Below are 25,874 nucleotides of genomic sequence, written 5' to 3'. Positions count from 1 at the left end.
AATTCTATTGATTTTTAGAGACGAGACGATTGATCTCACTTATATCCAGCCACTGTTCTTTCTCCACTCCAGTGGATCCATTCAACTTGTTGGGCTTCTTAATCGGGCTTGCTATAATGGGCCTACTAGTATGTTTTCTAACATTAAGTTACGTCAAGTCAAAATAGAAGTTCAATGAAACGAACAACCGTTTATTCTTTTAACCTGTTTTAAGAAAAATAAATACACATCTGACTACTTCGTTTATGCTGCTAAAAGCCTAAAGGAATTTTTAAAAACTATCAAAAGCTGAAACAAATTATCGTCACTTAGCATGTTCTTTTACCAAGTATGATAAAAACAAATTTCTATGCATTTAGATAGCTTCATAACTTTAACTTATAAAATCCTTCCAACATTTAGATAACTTAACACACACACACACAAAAAAGTAAAGAGTTCAACAACTTCTTTATTATTATTATTATTATTATTATTATTATTATTATTATTATCCATTTCAAAGATTACATAATATAAGTCAATTTGGTATAACTAAATTATGACTTTGTTTATGAAATCATCAACTACAGCGTAGAAGAATATAAAACAATTAACTAAAACTATATGTTTCCAATAATTAAAATAAAAAATTACTGAATCATAGTTGTCAATGGGGATGTAGCTCAGATGGTAGAGCGCTCGCTTAGCATGCGAGAGGTACGGGGATCGATACCCCGCATCTCCATAATATTTTTAATTTTTGAAGTCCAATTATTCTGTAACCGGAAAATTAAATTATTTTTGATAATAAAATTCAAAGTATGCTGGAAGTAGAATATGGAGCTGGGAAGTAGAATAAGTTCAAACACTTGATTTTCATTTTTAATATAAATTCAAAGCATCATAACTGTTTGATAAATTGTCCGATCAACCTTTTTAGACTAATTTGTTCTATGATGGTATGGTATCTAGTGTGAATTTCCAACATGAAAATACAAAATTCTAACTTAACATAATTAACATGACATTTGTGGGTTTAGGTATAGTGTATTGGGTTTATGTCATATCTGAGTCAAGCCCATGAACACGTTACACTAAAAGGGTAGTTTTCGGGACAATGTGGCAGGTTCGTGTGCTAACCCGATAATCCGATATCAATTTTAAAACATAAGTATTGTATCATAACTTTAAATAATTTGTATAAATTTAAAACATAGCCCCTAGATTAAGGGAAGTCCCTAAGGCGTGATGTAAGGAACTTAGCAAGTCAGTGATTGGCAACAATGGCAATTAGAAATTAGATTACCATAGCTGAAAGCCTTTGAAGTTTGCTTTTGATTTGGCTTGAATTCTTGGTTCAGCAGCTGGAAATGATTATCAACAACAAAAATGATCAGCACTAACTTTGATGAGTAGTTACTAAGTTGCACGTCAGCCTTTTAATTCGACAATTGACACATCTTGGGTCAAGTTTTGATTCTCATCAACTCTCTTCTCTCGGCTATCTTCCTTTCTTTGAATTGGTAGATCTAATCTAATCTAAGAATTAATATTATGGCTTCATTCATATTATTTAATATATATAAAGGAGAAGTTTGGTTGCGCCAAGCCGTCATTGGGCCGTTTGGCGGCACCTTACTTGTCCATAGTATTTGTCGTTTTTTTTACGTTTCAATACTGTAACGAACATAACGGAAGTCGACCGAACGGAAAAAAAATTTGTTTTTTTTTTGTTTGTCTTAATTCCGATATCGTAACGGAAACCAACCAAATTCGCATAAACTTACAGCCTCAACGTTCGGGAGTGATAACACTCTGACTTACCAACCCCCGAGTTTACCGACCGACACCACCCTATTTGTCGACTCAATTTTTATATTTCTCCTTTTTTAGCTCCGGTATTATAACGAACATTGCCGAAACAGACGAAATCGTGTCCAATTACCGTCTCAACGCCCGGGACTGACAACGCATGGGTTTTTACCATCGCTCGGGTTTAATGACCAAACAAACGTCATTTTAAATAACTTATTTTTATATATGTTCATTTAACGATTATCTTTTTTGGGCCTAACGCTAATGTTTGACAAATGGTGTCTATGCCATAACAAGGATAAACGATATTAACTGAATTCAGGTCGACTCACCAACATAATGCTCGGGCTTTACCAATGCTCGGTTTTACAAACACCCGGGTTTCAACGTTGAAGTTTTACCAATTGTTCCGGCACAGCGCGCCAGATGAAAATCTAGTTATCATATATATACGGTGACAATGGTTTGGGTTTAATCGTGGGCCCAAACCAAAAACCCAAACCTAGAGATAGGCTTTGACCCGGAGTCTCGGCCCATGGAGGCAAACCGGCGATGCCTCCGCCAACCTTAAATTGGCTTCACGTGCCTGCCACTGCCAGATCACCACCATTTTACACTTTCCTTCACAATTTCTATACCCAAACCACCACGTTTTAAAATCTTATTCCTTGTGCATTACAACCTGTACAATATTTAAAACTTATCAAAGTCAGCTCTGTACTAATAATATTCATCAAACTATCAGCCATGTGTAATAACAAACAAACGGAAACCCACCATTTTCACTTCTTCCGAGCTTCTACAAATTAAGTTCTTAGAGAGTAAATAATAATAATGTGTTACGTGGGTAAAGCAACGAAGATCTTCATCTTCATCGTTGCCGTCATCATCACCACCGGCCTCGTCGTCGGATTCGGCATTCTCGGCCGGAATATTAACCATAAATCCACTAAATGCTCCGGCGACGGCGAATACTGCTCGCTTTCCGATCACTCTCCTCCTCCGCCGTTACAGTTTCCGTTCCCCTCCTTTCCACCGTCAACCTCTCTGCCACCGCCATCGCCGTCATCTGCGTCGATTAATAATCAATCTCCGCCGCCTGCTTCTCCTGTTCCGGTTACGGTAGTTGCTCCTCCGCCGCATGCAGTTCAGGTGTCTCCAGGTCCGATGAGTTCATAACTTTAACATTTACTGATTGGTATTTGTTTATTTGAATTAGTTTTAGAGATCTTATTATTATATATATTGATAATTGATGTTGATAAATGAAATTTAATGATTCGGCATTGAAATGTGAAAAGATGCATTACTTAGGAATCATCACCGTTTCTCCTACCTGACGAATACTTGAATTCTGTGGAAAAATAATAAAATAACAGAAAATAAAAAACCGTTAGTGGTGGACGATTTAAGCATGGGTTTATGGTTAAACACAAGTCGTTTATGTCAAAACTTTTAAATTGTAAGAAACAATATTTTAGAAGGTTGAGCTATTCGAGTTGGTTTGGTAAGCTATGTGTTCATTTTATTGGTTTTAAAACGAAACCAAATCAAAACAAAACAAAACTGATAAAAACTGAACGGGCATTCAAATACGCTTTTCGATTCTAAAAAATTTGAATTTGGTTTAAGTTGGATGAAATAAATTCTTCTTTAACTTTGTCATTTTGCTTTATTAAATTACCGTGTTAGCTTAATTTTATTTAGTTCAAGTCAAATGACTAACAAATAACGATAAAAATAAAATAAACAATATAAATAAATAAGTCATTTGGTTTGTTAGGTAAGAAACAAAAACGTCTTTGATTCGGAGTTTGGTTCGGTGAACTATCTAACTAAATTCAGTTTAGTTTTTTGTTTAAAAGTATTTAAACTGAACTGATAAACACCCTAGCGAGACTAGCAAGATGATACAAGTGGTTTTAATTTTATTTTATTAAACAGTTTTATTCTAAATTATTATTTTTAATGATAAAAGGAGATCATAAATAAAAAATGTAGTTTAAAAAGCTAATACCAAATGGTTTTGATGATTTGTATTTCATAGAAAAGGGAATCTAGTTTGTTGCGGGAAGGGTCACAAATGGACTTACCCAATAATCAAATCAAGGCTAAAGAAATAGTTACCTACTTTTGCGAAAAAAAAAAAATATAATGTTTATTAACATCAACAAGTGTAGCAAAATTTACATGAAAATTTAGGGATGACAATGAAACCCGAACCCGATAGGAAAACCCGAAACCCGACATAAATGGGGCGGGTAATACCCGACCTGTTAGGATTTGAGACGAGTTTGGGATTAGTTTTGAAACTTTTTACGGGTTTGGGATTTCTAATATACCCGATTACCCGATAACATAGACCCATTTACCCGATTATATACCCGATATGGTTTATTATATTACACACACACACACACACTATATTCCAAATATATTTTTTTGTCAAAACTTGTTTATGCCAATTATTTGAGATATTTTACCTTTATGGTAACCATCTTTATAAACGATTAGTTATATGTCAAAACCCCTATAGAAACCCAATGGGTTTTGAGCCGGTATACCCGATAGAAAACCAGAAACCCGATGGGAAAACCCGAAACCTGACGAGTAATTACCCGATTAAAACCCGACGGGTTTGGGATGGGCTTTTATAACCGGGTATGGGTTTGGAATATCTAAACCCGACCCATTGCCATCCCTACATGAAATCACTCATAAGTTCAATGGTAGTCTTAAGAGTAACGTGAGTGTTGAGAATTTTAAATGATCAAAGTGGTGAATTTCTAGTTAAAAACATGTCGTTTTAACTTTGTTGCGGAAATTTGAACAAAATATATAGATCAAGTCATGTCAAATTCGGTCTTTGTCATGTTTGGTAGAAGATCCACATTCTATGAATTGGTTCATATATATTTGTTGTAAGTGAATAACGACATTAACTACTTTAACACAAAAGAACAAAAGATTAAAGAATCAAATACATGAATTGAACATATAAATTGATCATTAATATAATGACTATTATTTGATTAAGCTCTTACAATTACTGATTATGAACCAAAAAAAATGAAATTACAATTGACTTAAAACTATCTCTAAAATTCTTTCATCACCTTAAAAAGAATAAGAGAATACGGATGTAGTGTGTTCCTTCATAAAATCAAGTGACAAGTCTGAGATTGGAAGGAATGATGATCAAGTGAAAGTTTGTATACATCATCTTAGGGTGTTCGAAGGCAACATAGATTAGTGACTCTACAGAGTATGTCGTATTTCTATACGCGAGGCAGATTAAAACTTGAATAGGTCAATGCTTATTATGGTTAGTCAACCTACTTCTTCGCTAACTCCCTCTCATAATGACGGATTAACTCAAATTAGCAGGGGCACTAACTTCTCTCCATAACTATGGACTTTAATAGGCTCAACCAAATGTGACCTCTCTCTACATAGTCCATAGAGACACCTTATTTACTAATAGTGAGAGAATCCATACCATCACTCATCCATGTTCTCTTATGGTGGCCCAACTAGATTTGAGTGTTGAAGTGTTCATGGGGCTTCGAGCCGGTGAACCTTCTAACGGGTTTTCAATGATTGTAGAAATGAAGAACGATTACACAACCATCGAGTTGGACTAAAATCTGAAGAGTCTCGCCTTATTCACCTGAACTCCAAGTGACGGAAATTTGTTCTTACTAGAAAATTGAACTTGCATGTCACCTAACAAAATCAAAATTAACACATTGTCACACTGGATTTTATAAACCCTTTTATTGATTATCAATTCTTTCATTCAGTATTTAAATTTGATTTTACAGTTTTCAAAGATTAATGCGCTGAAGCGAATACTTTTTAAAAGGGTTTACAATATAAAGTTACAATAATGTAGTTATTTCACCCAACTATAAATTCCAAAATTATATTTATTGTGTTGGTACGTTTTTGTCATTATTTTTTGTCGTCTCAAATTAATAATTATTTTTATAATAATTAATATCGGGCCAAATGTCACTATACAGTACTTACCATTGATTTTGATAAACATTTGGAAGGGTCAAAATATGTGTAATCCTCTTCCAATGAATGAGTGTGTCAAATAACAATTTATCATGTATAATTAACAACTATGAAAAAGAATTATTTACGTCAAGATAAAAGGCAAACAGGCAACAAGACGTGCCAGTAGGCCTTTTTAAATTTCAAAACTGTTTGATTTATAAATGGTACCTTCTTTGTTTCCATATGATAAAAAAGCTATAGAACTATGGTTTTTCACATAGATTATCCATTTGGGTTCTCAATTTGAAGTGTGTTGCTGAATTTGTTGCCTAAAATTGAAGCATTTTTTGAATTTTTAGAAATATTGTTCATAACTAAGTTAATGTTAATGTAGTACTTGTATTAAAAAAAAAAAAAAAAAAGTTGGTTTATTTTGAGAGTCATGAAAATAAATTTGAAACTTACAACTAATGTTGATACAAGAAAAAAAAACAGCAAATTGCATCAAACCAAACACACACAAAATACTAATAACAAGACATCGGTTTACATCATCATAAGGAACCCAATTCCCACCATAGAAACAACACTCATCTTCACTGTTGCGGCCGACGACGGCTTTGCAGGCGTAGAAGCTGCTGGTGGCGTTTTTGTACCGGATGATGGCGGAGATGGGGTAGACTCCGGTGGTGCTGGTGAACCAGATGACGGAGGAGTGGTGGTCGTTGGCGGTGAACCGGATGACGGTGGTGATCCGGAACTTGCTGCTACTGTCTTGACCTCAACTTTCATTCCTTGACCACAATGGCCAGGAGTGCCACAAATGAAATACCGGCTTCCGACATCGGTTAGTTTGATGGTGGTTGGGCTAGGACTGTTAGTTGAAATCGGATTACTTAATGAGCAAGAATCATAATCGTCCTTGGACACTTCTAGCACGTCGTGGTTAAATGAGTATGTGAAAACTGAAAAAATAAAAAGAGTTTACATTGTTTAGATGGTGTGTGATAAACAGATAAAGGATCAAGTAATATTCATTGGTAGGGTTGTGCATGCAACTATCGTAACTGGATCGAATAAGCTAGCAACGCAACTATAACAAAAAACCTTTAAACCGATTTTTGGTTTGATTTAGGTTTTGTTGTTAGACGAAAACCCAACTGAATCAAAAATTAAAAAAAAATGATTTTAAGTAATTTTTAAACAATTAATAGATGTATGATGGTGTAGCCTAAAAATTTTAGGTCCAAATGTGAAATAATCAATCAATCATTAATTAAAAAAAAAGTTTTAAGACCAAGCTAATTATTTTGGACCAAATTCCACCCCCCCGCCCCTCCCAAAAAAAAGTTTTCTAGCGAAAATGATAAAATCGAAAAATAGAAGCCAACCTATTGTGAAAATTGAAAGCAGAAAAAATCGAAACTAGGCAGTTTTTTGTTGGTTTAAGCCCAAATCCGAGCCAAACAAACCTATGAAGCCGAACTCATATATATTTCTTAAAATAAACCTAGGCTTTATAAAACAATCTGACAAATTTATGTGACTAGTCAGCAGACCGACTTGACTCCCTTACTTCCACCTAGAGTAAATCTACAATTATCAATTAAGGGAAAATAAAACAAATAAGTTACCTAAATTATCGCCTACCGTAAATGTTTCGGATGAAACCCATGTTTGGAGGTCAGTTGACGTGTCCCATCCCCCAGACCCTCCAACCTGATGATCCGCGCCTAGCGCCAATTCAAAAGCATCGTTGTAGCAACGATGCTTAGTAGAATTATTGTCATCATCATTGAACGAGCCATCAATGTGTTCTGTTGGTCGAAAGTTGAGTATCGTGTTAAGGAAAGCTTAGTATTTATATATGAGGTTATATGTTCAATTATTACATGAACATGCATTGATTCCAAAGCTGTCGTGATCACCAATTTGACTTTGGAAATGATTTGGTAGATGAAAGATGGTGTTGACTCATCATGTACAGAGTAGTAGTTGTTCTATTTATATTATATGTATTAGTTTTGTTATAGGTAAATTTAACTGATTTAATATTCGGGTGTGTGTCATAGATGACAAACATTTTCACTGACATGTAAGTCTGTAAGTGGTGACTAAACGCGTCAGTAATTCTCCAATGAAAGTATGTGGAATTACATATTATAACTTATATATTATATATCTTACATTTTATAATGCAAACATGAAAACCCATTCAAAAGCACGTATGATCATCGTGGGTGGATGTTCATTGTTTTAAGGTTTTAACATAAGACATGCTGATCTGATTGGCGTGCATCCAATTATGATTGTGATACTTAAACTTATCTTGTTGATTTATTGGTTCTCTAGTTTATCATATTTAAATCATATAATACATTATATTTAGTACCTTTTATTGCAAGCAATTAAATATTTTTTTATTGGGTAAAAAAGAAAAAAACAGCATTTCCTTTCGTGAACTAATAATGCGTGTAATCATATTTAAAAACAACCAAAATCCATGATGAATTTCCAGGAAAGAATGAAAATCAAAATCAAATGAAAAAAATAGTCCATAAACTTACCCATCTATATATCAATTATCAAGATAAACATAAACATAAACGGAAAAGGAGAAGTAACAAGTGTGACATCTTGCGGTTGTGTGACATTTACAAAATGTGTTATTTACGTACACAAGAGTCAAGACACAATATGCAGATTTTTAAATGGATGCTACCGAATCACTTCATCTTCATGACACTCCCTTATGCCGATTTCCAGCTTTTCACGTCGTGATGATGGTAGTACATCACAACACTGTCGTCTTGGCGTCAGCAACTGTTTACAAGAAAAAACATATAGTTACATTTTTAGAAATTCTTGTATATATAATACTCAACTATTTTGTGCAATTTTACAAACGTATATATATTAGCAAGGGTGTTTAAGGTTCGGTTCAGCTAGATTCAATGAAAATTTCAGTTCGAACTCTTAATTATGGTTTAAGATATAACAAACTAAACCACTCGTGTTACGTTGGTTGGATCAACGATTTATTAACATGCCTATTTATAAATTGAAGCACTTAATTAATGTTAAACTTTAAGCAGGTGAATCAAGAACACGAACACAAGATTTGTAGAACTTCTACGACTCTTTTATTAAGAAAACCACAAACGAGAAAAACTTAATAATTAACTAACACATTGAACCAATGGTCTAATAAACCCACGGTTGCTAATCCTATGCTAACTCAAATACAGAATTTGAATCCAAAACAAATAGGATTAAATAAAATAAGACTAGCGTATCTTATAATAATAAACTAATTATTATATTAAATATTCTCCGAGATATTAGGAGCCTTCAATCTGATTTGGTGTTGGACACGTTTAACACTTAAATCTATAATGAACAATAACTCAATAAGCAAGCTTGTGTTACCTACTTACCTGTTTCATGCCTAGGTTCATTTTTTGGGCATGCACTTTGATCATTTCAATTTCCCTTGGAGACCCAACATTAGATGCACAATTCCCCTTTGTCATTGCTTTATAAATGCTTATGGTCTCATCTCCATCAAGTACTGTTGTGTTCATATGAAACACTACTGGTCTTCTACAAGGATCTTCATCATGTTCCCTCGTGTCAAAACTAAACACGTTACCTTTTCTCCATGGCCTAAATGTTGTCGGGACACGAAGCACGTCTGGCAAGAACACATGTTTTCCAAACACCTCAACCGCGTATCCCCATGAGATTGAAATTGTCCATTGAAACCAACGGTCGTAGCAAACTGTTTGTTGTAAGATCCGGTGAGGATCTAGTTCGGCAGCTTTGTATAAATGGCGGATCGCGTCTCGATTTGTCATGTTAGGGAAAATTGGGTCTAAGTAGTCGGTATGGTGAAGAGTTACTGATGGTGCCATTGGATGAGCCGCCAATAGGCCGAACGGATCCCCTGCTAGATCCATCTGAAACAAGAATTTTGTCACTAAGCCGATTCAAGAGTTATTGGACTTTTAATTGGGCCAATGTAGTTCGTCCTTTATTTTTAGTAGTTTTTCACGCTCGAGTTCGGCTCTTACTTGATTAATTTATTATTTATTAAATAATTAATTAATCTTTAATTGCTTTATACAAATTTTATTGTAAGTTTAATATATAAACTAATATATAAGATTTAGCTTTTTTTATTATATTCTTATACAAAATAATAGTTATTATAAAACGTATAATAAGCTCATGAGTCGCCTCGAGCTTGATAGTTAAGCGCATACCCGTTTATTAAACAAGCTTACTGTTAGGCTCGAGTCTGGCTCAATTCTAGCTCATTTCAAGTTTTCGACGAGTCAGCCTCGAATTGAAGAACATTGTTTCAAGCATCGAAGAACGTAGCTCGAGCAAAGGGTAAAGCAAGGTGTTAGAAACTGTTACCTGATGAAAACCAGCTTCTCTAGTAATCCCAACTCCAAGTTCAGCCAAACACGACCAAATCCTTTCATCACCTCCATACAAATGCGGATATCTTTCCAAACACGAATCCAGCACCTTCGCCAACGTTTTAGCTAGCGGATAACTGATCGCGAATCCAGCTCCACCAAACGCCATTGAAAACGAGAGCAATTTGTTCTGATCAAAGCTCTCCGAGTTTGTCCCAATAAAATACGGCAGTTCATGATCATATTTCGACAACGTCTTCACCAAATTCTCCACGAAAAATAACGTATCATCGTCTCCAAACACAAACCATCTAAACATATATATAGACATTATAGTAACAAAATTATCAATCACTAAAGATTTTAAACTTATACATCTTTATACATACTTTTTTTTACTTTATGAGACTCGAACCTCGTTTGAATGATTAAAAGACATTCTCTCCATCACTAGGCATTTTAAACATAAATTAATAATGTACTCATTAACTCACCTGACATTTGAATGATTTAATGCTACCGTTTCTGATACGACCCGGGCGACTCGAATGGCTGATCGGGGACCACCGCGCCATGTGTAACGAAACCGCGAAGTGTCACCAGAGATACAAACCGGCGGGAGAAGTGAATCATCAGAAGGGACGGCGGTATTATTATTATTATTATTACTACTACTATTCAATGGAACATCAAGAAATACACATCCGCGCATTTGATCCGGCTTCCACCACATTGTAACGTATTCTTTTCTTTCGGGCCATGACTTGGCGTTGGACGAGATCCCGAACACAATGTGGTTGATGGAGGTTGGATACGAGAACTGAGTGCGGGTTTGGAACAAGAGTTGGGTGTTTGGAAGAAGGAAAAATGATGAGAAGAAGAGGTAAATGATCAAACCAAGAGATGAAGATATGAAAATGAGGTTTACTAGTTTAGAATTTAATTGGGTTTTAGGAAATGAATGAGAAATGTTCATGGTGCCAAGATTTAGATGCTGACAAAATGGAGTTAAGTGTTGATTTAGGGTGTCAAGTTATGGAGTGTAAGTGAAGAGTTTGAGAACATGCTTTGAAGTACATTTGAAGGTATAGAAGAATAGTTAACCGAAGTCAAAGGTTGTGAGTTGACGGGAAACTTCGAGAATTCACTAATACCCTGCCAACCAACGAAATCAGGTAAATAACAATGTGTTAGATATGTGATATGTAAGAGGTTATGATGTTTTTAGCTTTTGATTTAAACAATTTGATTGAATCTATAAAAACATAGCTATATGAGAGAGAAATAAACCATGTAAAAGTAGGTAATTAATCAAACACATCTAAACAGTAAAAGTAGGTAATTAATCAAACACATCTAAACAGCGGGTCATGCATAGTAATGTTATGACTCCAAGATCAGCAAATACAGTTTTTAAAAGATTAGGTTTTGCGATTCAAAAAGGGGTAGCGGCGCAGCTTGTTGCCCGCTTGCCTTCTATTTCGATGTAATCCAATAAACAATTTATAATTAAACGGTATATCTAAACATGGATATTGTCATTTTTGTGGTTTTAGACTTAAAAATCATCGTTGAAGCGTTATGAGGCTTAAAAATCATTATTTTTATTGATACTTGTTACTGGACTGAAGATTTTTCTTCTAATTTGAGCTTAAAAGCTTCTGGCAATCTCCATTTGCATTTTCATATTATCTTCTCACCAGCTAACGGTCTATTGTTTCTATATATATCCCCATTTATGTTGTGATGTGTTGCGTTACAAGTAAATGAATAAGTTTGCTGGGGTATCACTACACATGAAATAATTAAATTAAGAGTAATATTCATGGTTATACGATTATGAACATGCTTTAATTCCATATCACCTAAAATCCATCTAAAAATCTAACTTTTAGGTTAAAGGGGGCACCTTTGTGTACCCCAACCCACAATCCTCTTCTCAAGATTCAATCGATATTGAATCAGTCGAACACACTTCTAGTACTTGTTCCACTTAGGTCGTGTAGTTTGGGAACACCACCCCTTATGATTCGGGTAGTGAAATTGCCTTAGTGAGTGATTGCCAAAGAACAATCATTGCTTTGTGTGAAAAACTTAATTTTAATATTGTCTCTATCTTGCTTATAAATGGATCAACTGCATGCATATTTATAAACTTGGATAACATCACATGTTTTGAACATACACAATCGGACATTTGAAAAGTGTCTCATTTATTAACTATTTAATTTTTTGTTTATTTAACCTGTTTAATAAACCGGGTTATAAGTTATAACGTATAACCTAATGCCATGATATAGAAAGTCAACATCATTGGAGACCGTTGACTAAATATAAATAAACAGAAAAGTTCTTTAGAATGCATTAAACTATTCTCATTCCGGTACCTTTAACGTAGCAATTACTTATTTACTAGACTTTTAAGTTTTTATAAAAATGCTAATGCATTTATTTAATTCCCGTTTAAGAAGACACTAGTATGTTATTTTTATCAAATTTAGTGATCCTGTTACTTTTATCATATTAATAAAAGAAACATTTATAAAATAACTTCTTTTGTTTGATTATTTTTTTAAAAAATACTTTTGTTTAACATAATTTTGAGTTCCGTTATGTTAAACAAATTTTGAGACTACACCGAGACAAAAAAAAAGGTGCATTACTACCAAGATCCTTTTGTCAATTTCTCAATACCTGGGACGACACCGAGACCAAAACAAGTTAAGAATGTCAGAGTCCCCCTATTTTAAGTCGCCGTTGGCATATAACCCTAGTCGATGAAAATTGTCAACACAGGTTTATATCTCTTTGTGAAACCATAGATCCAAGCGTCTACATTGACCATGTTCCTGCAATGTGAAACACTAGGTGCATGTTCATGTTTAAGGTAGACACATCACTATGTTAACTTCTTTACTACATCACAACGTTCTTAGTGCCGGCCAGATGACGTAGACAACAAATGCAGAGATAAGAATCTATGAAATACATAATAAGGGGAAGGCAGTTGCGTCCACCCCTAGCGAAGAAGTCGTCCAAGTCTAGGCATTAGCTTTTCTTCTTCCCAATGTTCATTAGCTTTTTCTTTGTTTAACAAATCTCAAAAAATACAAAGTAAAAATTAAAAGATGAACATGAGTAGTTTTAAAACATCATCTAATAGTTTTTTGGAATCCGGAAACATCAAAATATCTGAGAAATACATTCATTTGATCAAGTTATGTACCATGTTATTTTTCTCTGTTTAACAAAAAAAACTACCTAAGACATTACAGGCTAGACACGAGAATGAAGAACCGGTTTAAGTTACATAAATCTCTTGAGACCAGATTCATCATATCATATAAGCTCATTATACAAGACAAGAGACTGCTGTTGTGTTGACCTTTTAAGAAGTCAAACTGTGAAAAACTGTTCTAATGATGAAGAACTGTGAACATTTGAAGAAATTCTTTCCGCTTTTGTTGAAATGTGAAGCTGGTGTCTGATAAACCTCTGTAATAAAAAAAAAACAAAAAAAACAAGATAAATATCAGCATGTATTAGTAGCATTATGTATACATGTACACGTGTGTGTATTTTTAGAGAATACAAGTGTGGCCTTTTTATTGAAACAACAAAATTGTAGTCTCATACAGTTATTAGATGCAGATGTTGCGGCCTTTTTATCTCCAAAATAAATATAGTCTCATACAGTTATTAACAATATTTATTAGTTAATTATAAATACCGCCAACTGAGAAGTGATTTCCGGATTTGAGTCTATATGCCAATCTGGTTCCAACTGCCTAACAAACGATGTTCTCCCATTCTCTGTACTACAAAATAGTACCTACAATTACATAATAAAAAAAAATTATTAGCAAAGTATTCGTGGGTCCCATAAGTTTACTGGTAACAGGTTAGAGTTCTAACTATCACCACCCAAACAAACTTTCTCTCTCTATTCTCTAATAAGTAATTATCTATTATTACCTTGTCCTTAACCAAGCCACCAGACGCAAAAATCCCGGCATTTTCCAAAGCCGTTAAAACCCTCGTCTACAGAAACATAATTTCCAAAATTTTTAAAAAAGTTGTTTTATAAGATTCTATAAATGGAAGTATGAGATCATGCATACTTGGCTTTCATCATCAAGAACTCTCTCCATGAGATAAAGGTCACAATATTTTGTCATCTCCAATACAACTTCCAATACAGAAGACTTCACAGTTGCTTGATTCTGCCAGATATGATGAAAATTAGAAATAAGATAATTTTATTCAGATATTAACATATGCAGAAAATATAAATTGTCACAACCTGAAGCTCTTCGGGAGTGTTTTCCTCCAATATAACACCAAGCAACCGACAAGTTACCTGCACAAGATTCATTAAATTATGAAAAACATAATGTTTTGTAATCTTAAGAATCTTTAAGTAAATTACTTACAAGCTTGAACGAAAATTATTAATTTAACCTTTTTACCACACTCCCTCTTTTCATACAAAAAATTGCGACATTTGGCTTGGTAAGTAGTTCAATGAAAATGTTTAAACATTAAGTAAATGTCCAAAATGCCCATGATGACAAAATTATAAAAATTCCAAAACATGACCGAAGTTACTAAACGTAAGTAAGAAAACTTGCTAGTAAACGAACCAAACGTTCAGTGAACAACTCATGCACCATTTTGCGAGAAGTTCGTTTTGTTTAATAAGCGAACAAACATGAGCAAAAAATTCAGTTCATTTAGTTAAAGGAGCGAACATTATCGCATGCCACATTCGTTAACTTATATCCGTGAACATTCGTTTAAGTCTGTTCATTTAAAATCGTTTATGTTCGCTAGTTTGCATTTGTTTTAAGTCCGTTTGTTCATATATTCATTAAATTTTTGGTCCATTACAACCGGGTCTAATATTAATAAATTTTTAGCTCAGTTATGTTTCATTCGTGAACCCCTCGTTTAGTTGTTTATACTGTTAACGAACAAACATAAATGGACATGAGCATCTTCATTTTCCTAACGGACAAACACTAATAAGAAAACCCGTTCATTAGTTGTTCGTGTTCGACCGTTTGTTCGGTTAAGGTTAAACAGACAAACAAACATGGTCCGTTTGTGCTCGTTCGGTTCGTTTACAAGCCTAAACTTGCAAAAGAATAAAGTAGTAATTTAAAAATCACACCTTTCTTCCATCACTTAATTTCTGCCTGACCATGTGTCCCAAAGCAAGCTGCAGCAATAAAAATAAAAACAGCATATTAGCATACGAAAACAAAACGAAAAATCAAATTTAGTTTATTAAATTTGAATTTACATTTGCAGGTTGTAAGAACCCATCATTTGGTGTTACATCTTGAGCAGAAGGTAACAAATTTTCATTGGGTTGAATAGTGAATCCAGAAGTGCCAGGTTGACTTTTAGGTTGACTTCTTAATGCTCTCCATGTATAAATGACTGCAACAGCAAATCCTGCTATAGCCCAAACAGATCCAAAATCCTGAAACCAGATTTTGATTTGCAATGAGATTATGGGTTTTAATAATTTGGCATAATAAATTAATAATATATTTAATTTCAGTTTATAAGCAAGGCTTGATAAAACCTAATTGAATACACCCAAATGAGATATTCTAAAAATTCTATCTTTATTCTAAAAACAACTAAATTAAACCGTAATTGAGTAAAATTAGAAGATTGGAACCTGGGTAACGAAGAGTTTAGAAATCTTGGTGGAAAGATAAGCCCCAATTCGCTTAATAAGCTGTAGCAAATTGATGGTTTTTGAGTGATCAGCCATGGCCAACCAACTACTTGAAGCCAAAATAAATGTTAAGCTGTCAAGGGTTTCATAGGTATATGACGAAGAATTGTGATGGATAATGTGATAGAAAGTGCACGAAGAAAATAAATAGAATAGAAATTTGAACAAAAACAGGAACTATGTTTTATACTTTTCAGATACCAACCACTTTGGTGAAGCAACAACTTTAACCCTTTAATAAAAACTAAAAAGGGAATTTTTTTAAAGCAGCCTATTTTGACTAAGGTCAACCAAAATTTCAAAACTAGCCTAAAATTTTTGTTGGATCCGACGGAAAAATGGTTCCTAATCCGACAGATTAGTGTCCATATCAGGACACGTCACGAAGCATACTATTCTGTCGGAACCAATGGTTTACGGTTTTGTCTGACAGATTAATGAAATAAACCGACGTAGTAATAAACAACCAGATTTGGCGGTTCATTTCATGCTTCCGTCAGATTCGACTGTTTAATTTGTCCGACGAACCCTAGATTTTTCAATTTGAGGGGTTTTTGATTTTGAGTTCTATAGCATTATGACTGTGTTCTCCTCAAAAAAACTAAGCGATTTACATTATTGATTTGCTTGATTTTGTGGATAAATAAGAAAGATGGAGATTGGTTATGGAGGTTTAGGGTTTGAGATGTAGAAGATGAAGAATTGCGTCGAACCCACTAAAATTCCGTCGGATCCATTAATACGTTGACACGTGGCACGATTTAAAGGTCCAAAAATTCCGTCTGATGGTGTTGAAATTCTGTCGGATCCGACGGAAAAAATAGGCTATTTTGAGGAAAATTTCCAGGCTATCTTCGGAAAATTTTAGTCAATTATGCTATTTTGAAAAATTTACCTTAATAAAAACAACTTTGATTTTAGTTTAGGTTTAATTAAGCAACTCGTACCTCACACCTAAAGATTCTGGGTTTGAGTCGCATTCATTATTGACATTCGTTGTGTTCCCGAGTTTACTTAACAAATGATTGTAAAAGAAAAAAAAAATTCCATTCCTTTCCTTTTCTTTCCCTTTCCCTTTCCCTTTCCCTTTCTTATCTTCATTTTCTTATCCTTTCTTTTCCATCCAATTCCTTGAATGAAACAATTTACCCATCCCTTTCTTTTCTTTCTTTTATCCCCTTTAATGAAACACTGAAATACACCATTGTCTTTCCCTAAAAAAATAAAAACTAGGGGGTGTTTGGCATTGCTTTTTTAACCTAGCTTATAGTATTTTTAGCTTTTTTTTTACAAAATAAGTTTAATTTGCCTTTTGGTTTAGCTTTTTAAGCTTATGCTTATAAGCTAATTTGAAGAAGCTTATCTAAATATGGTTTTTTAGCTTATATGAAGAAGTTTAATTGTGTAAGTGTGTAAGTTACTCATTTGTCCTTAAATGGTGGTGTAACACCCTAGGCAAATCCCACATTAGCCGTGGACAAGAGATCATTGATTCATAAGTAAATGTCCTGCCTCTTAAATCACCAACGCGTTTTGGGCTTAACGGTAGTGGACGAGAGGAGAGCTCCACAATTAAGTGTGCTCATGTGAGAGTAGTAGCAGGATGGGTGACCTCCTGGGAAGTCTTCACATGGGCAACCAAAAACAAATCCGTGAACTCTTCGTGGGTAAAACGGACAATATTGGTGATGCGAGGGGCCGGATGTTGCAGGTGGTGTATCAATAATTATTGAAGCAACTTATTACTGTAACAAATTAAAAAATAATAAATTTAACAACTTATTATCAACTTGTAAAATATAAGATAATTCAAACTCTTATCAAATAATAAAAAATAAACTCTAAACTATTTTAAAATATAAAAATATAAATAAAAGCCTGGCCAAACACAACCCTTTCTTTCTCACTCTCCCTTTCCATTCCTTTGTTGAACTCTGTAACACAGCGTAAAGCTTGCACCTCCGCTAAACACTAGCTCAACCTGGAAAAATAAAATCCCATATACCGCCGGCGTATTCGTTATTCTGGCGACTCTTTCTCAAACTTTGATTTCCGTTGGAGTAAGTCCTGAATCCTTGTAATTTCTAACTTTGCTGTTACTGATTCGACTTAATATCATATATTATTTGGTTTCATTTAACCTGCTGTCTATATATCCTGGTTACTATAGCTGAACTAATTCAATTAGAAGCTTTTTTATAACAAGATAAAGTCAATATTATTATAATGATATATGATTGTTTATTAGAAGCTGAACCTGAAATACCCTAGTCATTATATATATATATATATATATATATATATGCTGCAAATGCCCATTTTCTTTTCTAGGGTTTTATTTCGCTTATTATTAAATAAATAGCAGCTATTAGAATGAGTATAGTTACAATAATAAATCATATCCTTTTAAATATGATGCAATAGCTGCTCACAGATTGTTGACATTTACTTTTACATACCATGTATGAGTTCTGAGTTCCTTTCTTTTTCTATATACAACGAAGATTCGTGATAAAAATGGAGCATGTTCTAAGCTTAGGCGGTCCATCCGCAACAATTCTGGGATCATTTTCCACACGCACCAATGATAGAATTTCTTCCCTCTTCTTTGATAGATGTCACCAGGTACTCACTGTTGTTTTTCTAATTCGCCTTCATTTTTCAGTTAACTTTTGAATATTGGTGTCGACATCAGTTGACCATGATGATTAAGCCTTGTCCATCTTTGTATGTTATATGAGGCAATAAATATTTGTGAATTATATTTATATGCGTATAACAGTTTTTCGTGAATTAAAATTCTAAAAATAATTAAGTATCCTTCTTAAGTAGGGCTGTAGACGAACCAAACATTCAGGACACCATTAGGCTGGAAGTTCGTTTATGTTCATTCGTTTAATAAATGAACAGACATGAACAAGGAGTTCCATTCGGTTAATTGAATGAACAAACATGAATAGAGGTTGTGTTTGTGAACATTCGGTGATGTGTTCGTTAATGTTCTCTCATTTAATTTGATCATCATAGGTTCTTTATATTTTTTAACTTTTAGGTTATTATGCCAAGTTTTTTTTAGATAATTATATCAAGGACTTAAATTATATTCAATTTTGATGATTATGTTTAATGGTCAATGCTGATTTTTATTATTCACATTAATGTATGCTCGTTTTGTTTGTTTATGAACTTAACACATGTTGTTTAGTTGCAGTACACACAAGAACGACATACGCCACAAGCATCAAAAACCTCCATTTTTGCTTGTCAGGCACCTGCTAGCAACAGGCGTTACAGAAACAAAAGGTTAACCCGCCCGCAAAATACGGATCTCCCTCCCATATTACCTAAGAATAAGAAGAAACCGTATCCAATGCCTCTAAAGAAGATATTGGATGCTTCAAGAGCCGACAAAAAGCTTGCAGAAATGGGAATCGAGAAGCGACTCGAGCCTCCAAAAAACGGGCTACTTGTTCCTGAACTCATTCCTGTTGCTTATGAAGTTCTTGATGCTTGGAAAATATTGATCAAAGGACTTTCACAACTTCTTCATGTCATCCCGGTTTATGCTTGCAGGTATTATAATAAACAATATTAATATTATCTTGATTTTTGTGTTCAACAGTTAGAAAAATATGCATAGGCTGTTTTAACTATTTAATTTTCGATTTGAGGCTTCAAATTAAATAGCACATAACTTCTATCTTGATTCTTTTATATTTTGAAAAAAGTTTCGTCAAAACACATTAATTTTATTGCTTGAGAACTATGTATACAAGATTACTCCAATTGCAAAACTGATCTGTGGTTTTCGAGAAGTTATGATTAGTCTCCAAGTATAAGAGGTTAGACCAGTGCTTCCTGTGATTTGAACTTTGTCATGGAATTGGTCCTTAATTTGGATGGAAGTTTAAAAGGTTTGTTTGTTATGTTCAAAATGACCATTTTACCCTTTTAAAAGGACCAAATTTGTAGACCTATAAACAATCCGAATGAGCACGAACAGGGGCATGTTTGTGCTCGTTCATTTAACTTGAACCGAACAAACTTTTTTGTTCATTAAGAATATAACCATTTTCGCGCGCGCACATGTAATTTAACGAACATAAATGGACAAAAACTAGCCCCTTTATGTTCGTGTGTTCATGTTTATTAAATAAAACAAACTTTTTGCCGAACAGTTCACAAACAATTCAAACCACATTGAGAACTGGTGTAGTTTTTCATACTTAGGTATCAAATTCATTACGTTTGTCAAACTACATGACCATAAGTGTTAATTCCTCTTCTACATAAGATTCACAAAGGCTCTTTGTGTTTGGTGTAACCTAATTATCTTTTTGTAAGATTTCATTTTTATATGTGTGTATATTAATATTTTTTTGCTAAATATTTATTTGTGTCACGTTTTTTTGCTAACCAGTCGAATTATCTAATATATATAATTTGAAAGTTTGGCGACGCTAGCATCTTATTGATCCAAGTGACGGTCCGATATTGGACAAAGTTTTTTTTTTTTTTGTATTTTTATTTTGTTTCGTAGTTCCAGTATCGTAACGAGCATAATTGAAACAAATTAAATTTGTGTCGACTTACCACCACAAATCCCGAGACCAACAACGCTCAGGTTTTACCGACTCACCACCGCAACGCTCAGGTTTTACCGACCCTTTTGTTTTAATTCTGATATCTTAAGTTGGTATTGACTGAATTTGTGTCAACTCATCGTCGTAATGCTCGGGTTTTTACCAACGCCCGCGTTTCAATGCTGGGGTTTTGCCAACTGCCCCAGTGCAACGCGCCGGATAGAAAGTCTAGTTGTTTATTATATATTGCATAATAACCCGACCCATTTTCACCCACCAAAGTTGTCATATTTTCACTTGAACCCATCTGGCACGTTACTTGACCCATTTCCATCAGCTCTAAATTTCGATTTCAATTTTTCTTTCACTTACAACTTGTTCTTAATTCTTATGCAGCGAGTGCTCAGAGGTTCACGTGGGGCAAACGGGCCACGACATTCAAAACTGTCATGGTCCAAACGGTGCAGACCGTAGAAGCTTCCACTTATGGGTAAAAGGGTCAATTGACGATGTACTTCTCCCTATCGAGTCATACCATCAATATGACCCGTTTGGCACCCGTATCAAACACGAAACACGGTTCAACTATGACCGAATCCCAGCTATTGTAGAGCTTTGCATTCAAGCCGGTGTTGAATTACCACAATACCCTTCACGGAGACGAACCCAACCAATCCGAATGTTAGGAAAGAAAATAATAGATCGAGGTGGAATCCTGGTCCCATCGGCGCCGACATGTTCTGGTGAGGTTTTGGAACTGGACACGCACCGGGCCCGTGAACGGTTCCCGGCCCCAGTTGACTCAGACGTGGTCAGCATCGCGCAGTCAACATTGAGCGCATATGAGAAAGTGAGATGGGGTGTGACCAAGCTTATGAGGAAGTACACGGTGAAGGCGTGTGGGTACTGCCCCGAGGTCCACGTGGGCCCATGGGGCCACGATGCTAAGCTTTGTGGAGAGTTTAAACACCAATGGAGAGACGGGAAGCACGGGTGGCAAGATGCCACGGTGGAGGAGGTTTTCCCGCCAAATTACGTGTGGCATGTTCAGGATCCGAATGGGCCACCATTAAAAAGTTCGCTTAAACGGTTTTACGGGAAGGCCCCGATCGTGGTTGAAATTTGTGTTCAAGCCGGGGCTCCTGTTCCTCACAAGTATATACCGATGATGAGGCTCGATATTGTTGTCCCCGATGGTGACGAGTCTCGGTTAGTTGCTTAATAAGTTATTTAAATACATGGAAAATATTTTCAACAAAAGAATACATTAAAATTCCATGGATATAGTCACATTTTTTGTTGTATTTTCAACGTTACAATATATAAACATAAGTTTTCAGGCAAGTACACCATTGGAGAGAGATGAAGAAAAACTTTCCATGTCTTCTACTGAAATTTCCGCAATGTCTTCGATGGTGTTTGTACGGGTCATGCTTTCGTTATTTGACTTTGTACCGTTCCACATTATCATTTCCCGCTCTAGATACAAACAATAGCTCTCAAAAACCCGAGAGGTAACTGTAAGATCAAAATCTAACATGAAAAGGAACTCTACTTCAAGACGGTTTAACTCGGCATTCGTTACTCCCCCAACCCGAGCATAAAACGCATTGTTGTAATGCCTGTTTGAAATAAAAGAGTCAGATAACATTAAAATCGAAAGGAGATATGAGAAAAAAGAAAGAATTACATAAATGGTCCATGCGGTATATTTAGACTCTAGATTTTATATAAAATGACCAAAACTGAATTCTGAACATACCGCATGGACCATTTGTGTATGTATTCTTAATAAAAAAAGTAATAAAATCCATGTGAGAGAGGAAGATATACTCATCATCTAGAATCTTGGCAGCCAACATAATACTTGTAACAAGAAGTCTATGAACACTAAGTGACACCACCAATGAACCCGGGTGTCTGTGAACCAACCGGTCTATATAAATATATCCGACCACGAAGCACGCAGGGCTACAATTGGTATACTTGTATATCCGGTCTAGATACTTGGGTATGGTGATTGCTGGCGGTCTAATGCCGTGAAACACCTCCAAGCTCTTGCCCAGCCACCCACGGCTGCCACTTAAACTCAACATCTCGTTGCGGTCCACCAGTCTTTCCATAACTAAAGATAAGATTGACAGGACTCGTGGGGTGGTGGCATCCGGCTCGGTCTTCTCCGGGAGCGGGTTCTGGTCGGCATCTGCGATGGCTAACATTTAGGATGCATTTGTGGGGTTGAGAAGCTAGATGGATGAGGATTTATGGGTTGGGATATTGTCTCTGTGCATGTTGGACTGTTAGTTATCTGGCTCTTAACCGCATATTACATATACACCCCCCTGAACTATATCAATGTTAAATCTTTGTGCTTAATGTTTTTCTATTTTTATTTTTTTCGCTTGGAATTCATTATGTTATAGATAAAATGAGTTATTTTGGGTCTATTTAAATTTAACAACCCATAAAGATTAGTACTTTTGTAATGCTTGCTAACTTAAAATGCGTTTAAATGGACGAGCAACGCTACCATCCATTGATTTTCATCAACTACCGTCGCTTCCGATGTTCACAGCTTCGGCTTTGTTAGTTTTGACAGAAATTCGGGGCCGAATCGGTATATACACTTTTTGAAAAATCTAAACTGGACCGGCTTGACGATCAAAGTCACCCCCATTGCCGACCCCGACGCCTCTATTGCCGCCAACACTTGTCACGAATAGCTGCTTAAATATAATTATAGTTGGTGAACCCATTTTGATACTTTTTTTTTCTAAAAACGAAATATTGAGTTCAATCTAATCTTAGTCTAAACTTGTTTTGACCCGAACTAAAATACCACTTTTGTAAATTTTTATGCCTTGACACGAACCTGTGACACCCCCCCCCCCTCTTCCACGTCTACCTGTTATGTTTTAAAGTATTCAACATAACGCTCCGGTTTAAGAGATCAAATTATTCTAATTCCTTCAACAAGCTTTAATTTCTTTTTAAAAAAACCTTTACGAATCAACGTAACCTTAACAGTGCAATGGCTCTAAAGATTTAGTAAGGTCGTATACTCGTATACGAAAGAGTGTAGGGGTTTAAGTGGTATGTTGTCCATAATATTAAGATTAGGTTTTGACACGTGGCGGCTGGGTATGGGCTAAGTAATTGTGGCGCATATTAATCCGAGGTCACCGAAAGGAATAATATTAATTGTGGAACATTAATGGGATGAGCTGGACTTTGGATTTTGGGTGATAACGAGTAGACCTAGATTTAACTCCAGTTTGGGTGGGTTTGAACTAGTTGCTTGTTACTTGTTCATCTTTTTTCAATGTTTACTAAAACTAGTAATGTTTTAATATAAATTTTTAATAGATTTTAAAAGGTATAATAAACTATAAAACGTATATAACGAGTTGAACATAGTTACTAAATAAATTAATAAATGAGAATTGCTCCAAATACACACTCAAAATTATAGATAAGAACCTCTTTGTTGTTTTGAGTATGCAACACGCCATATACGACCATGTATTCATATGTCTATGAACGTGATTAAATTTTAACATGAATAAGAAAGATGGAATAATTCTCATTGTTTTAGATTATCTCCAAGATGTGTACCTATACAAAGTTACAAACTGCTTCAGGGGTCACTACACCATCCCCATGGATGGGTCGGGGCGGAATATAAAATCAGTGCAACATCTTTTTCTTCTTCATTTTATGTATTTGGATTCCCTTTAGCAAATATTAGGATACCCTGGGTCCAAAAAGTTTTTTGGGATACCCTTGAAGTTGTCATAATTCAATGGGCGTTATCTATTACACTTGCTTTTTACTAAAAAAAAAATGTGATGATAATATGAAGGAAAATGGCCCTTAAGGAACACTAACCATTACGCATGTCTTAACAAACAAAGCTATAACTGTAACACCCCAACCCGGAACAGGCTAACGTGTTACTATTACAGATATCAAATCAACGCCACAATCCAAAATACAACAAAAATTAATACAACCTACGTCATATTATTAAACAAAATGAATTAACTTTTAGAAGCTTGAACTTCATTTTTATCTCTCATCACTAAATTCCCCGAATCCCGGATTACCTGAAAACAAAATAAGAAAAACAAAACAAGAAAACACGGCTGAGCCAAAAATTGCCCAGTAACGGAAAGAACAATAGTATAGGTAAGGACAGACGTAAGAGAATAAATATACGAACTTCAATTCAAACTCGAAACCAACCCTTTTTACCGAAACATATACTTAACAAAATTCGGATGTATGATCCGACACTTGGCCAGAACATGGTCAAACGCATGCGGAAATATATCAGAACAAAAACACCCAGAGCCAGAAACAATATAACTTGTAACATATAATGTGTGACGTGTAACATATAACGTGTAACATTTAACTGAACTATAATTAAATGCGAAACATAATCCGATACACGATCGGGACGTAATCTGAATATACTCAAATTTAATCAAATACATATACACATATCAAAACGGACCAGAAATATAGCGAAACAAAATATAATTACTAAAATACACGACGATGATGTAAAAATAAATAGGTCGTGTTAATACGGAAGCACCCAGAGCCTAAACAGAGGGGTACACAGCTAGCTAGTCCATGCACCAAGGAGACGGTGTGGGTGGCGTGCACACATTGTTCCATCTCAAACAGAAGTCAGGAGTCAGGAGTCAGGAGTCGGAGCTAAGATCGATCTATACGCCTCTAAGTGGCCAAGGTACTACATGAGTACTTTCAGAGACGCCGTGAACTTTGATTACGCACTGTCACGATAAGTGCCATGTCAGGAGTCAGGAGTCAGGAGTCGGAGCTAAGATCGATCTATACGCCTCCAAGTGGCCCTAATACTTCAAAAGTACTAGTTAGAGACGCCGTGAACTTTGATTACGCACTGTCACGATAAGTGCCTTCCCGTTGACGCCCCAACGACAAGTCAGAAAATGCTCGGGTAACAGAGTACTAAAACTAAAAACATATAACTAAAATATATCATATAAAATAACTGAACTAAAAATATAACCGACGCGTAACGAAAATCCGTACTACAAAGTAACGGAATAGATTCAATACTATTAGTAAACGAGAACAAAAACCGCACTATGAAGTAACGGAATATAAATAATACTATGAGTGAAAGAAACCAGAAACCGTACTACGAAGTAACAAGAAATAGAATCCGTACCACTACGAGAACGGTGAAAACAATATAAAGCTAAAAGAAGAAAAACACGGAATCCGTACTTGATCCGATGAACAAGGACACACTAA

The 25,874-nt window shown here is 35.1% G+C and overlaps 4 protein-coding genes, 1 non-coding gene and 1 pseudogene across 7 annotated transcripts; 2 read left to right on the top strand and 4 right to left on the bottom strand.

Moving 5' to 3' along the window:
- Nucleotides 1-654: 654 nt before the first annotated feature.
- On the top strand, nt 655-727 carry TRNAA-AGC (transfer RNA alanine (anticodon AGC)). The gene has a single exon. It is a non-coding gene; the product is annotated as a tRNA-Ala (tRNA).
- Nucleotides 728-6,294: 5,567 nt separating this feature from the next.
- LOC143592877 (mavicyanin-like) lies at nt 6,295-7,610 on the bottom strand (annotated as a pseudogene). Its single transcript, XR_013146001.1, has 2 exons — nt 7,437-7,610; nt 6,295-6,767 (listed from the first exon to the last, which is right to left on the bottom strand). The product of XR_013146001.1 is annotated as a mavicyanin-like (transcript).
- A 910-nt stretch (nt 7,611-8,520) lies between these two features.
- LOC143592883 (uncharacterized) lies at nt 8,521-11,205 on the bottom strand. Its single transcript, XM_077072678.1, has 4 exons — nt 10,724-11,205; nt 10,225-10,540; nt 9,240-9,761; nt 8,521-8,625 (listed from the first exon to the last, which is right to left on the bottom strand). Exons 1-4 carry the CDS (start codon nt 11,203-11,205, stop codon nt 8,521-8,523), a joined length of 1,425 nt encoding a protein of 474 aa, XP_076928793.1.
- Nucleotides 11,206-13,470: 2,265 nt separating this feature from the next.
- Nucleotides 13,471-16,017, bottom strand: LOC143592876 (peroxisome biogenesis protein 22-like). Its single transcript, XM_077072675.1, has 8 exons — nt 15,922-16,017; nt 15,535-15,717; nt 15,403-15,450; nt 14,533-14,589; nt 14,351-14,452; nt 14,205-14,270; nt 13,960-14,061; nt 13,471-13,724 (listed from the first exon to the last, which is right to left on the bottom strand). Exons 1-8 carry the CDS (start codon nt 16,015-16,017, stop codon nt 13,626-13,628), a joined length of 753 nt encoding a protein of 250 aa, XP_076928790.1. The 3' UTR covers nt 13,471-13,625.
- A 2,469-nt stretch (nt 16,018-18,486) lies between these two features.
- LOC143592884 (APO protein 1, chloroplastic-like) lies at nt 18,487-21,878 on the top strand. 2 transcript variants are annotated; one of them, XM_077072680.1, is made up of 3 exons: nt 18,487-18,606; nt 19,193-19,554; nt 20,961-21,878. In XM_077072680.1, exons 1-3 carry the CDS (start codon nt 18,499-18,501, stop codon nt 21,784-21,786), a joined length of 1,296 nt encoding a protein of 431 aa, XP_076928795.1. In that variant the 5' UTR covers nt 18,487-18,498; the 3' UTR covers nt 21,787-21,878. The 2 variants fall into 2 exon arrangements, with proteins under 2 accessions (XP_076928795.1, XP_076928794.1); XM_077072679.1 differs by having other exon boundaries at nt 19,187-19,554.
- On the bottom strand, nt 21,877-22,811 carry LOC143592885 (cyclin-U1-1-like). Its single transcript, XM_077072682.1, has 2 exons — nt 22,398-22,811; nt 21,877-22,186 (listed from the first exon to the last, which is right to left on the bottom strand). Exons 1-2 carry the CDS (start codon nt 22,781-22,783, stop codon nt 21,901-21,903), a joined length of 672 nt encoding a protein of 223 aa, XP_076928797.1. The 5' UTR covers nt 22,784-22,811; the 3' UTR covers nt 21,877-21,900.
- Between the last annotated feature and the right edge of the window lie 3,063 nt (nt 22,812-25,874).

This window comes from Bidens hawaiensis, unplaced genomic scaffold (assembly GCF_021521415.1).
Source record: "Bidens hawaiensis isolate Kalapana, Puna unplaced genomic scaffold, B.hawaiensis_p1.1 tig00041330_1, whole genome shotgun sequence".
NCBI classification, from domain to species: domain Eukaryota; kingdom Viridiplantae; phylum Streptophyta; class Magnoliopsida; order Asterales; family Asteraceae; genus Bidens; species Bidens hawaiensis.
Note: the sequence above shows the minus strand (reverse complement) of the source record. Positions and strands in the feature narration are given on the sequence as shown.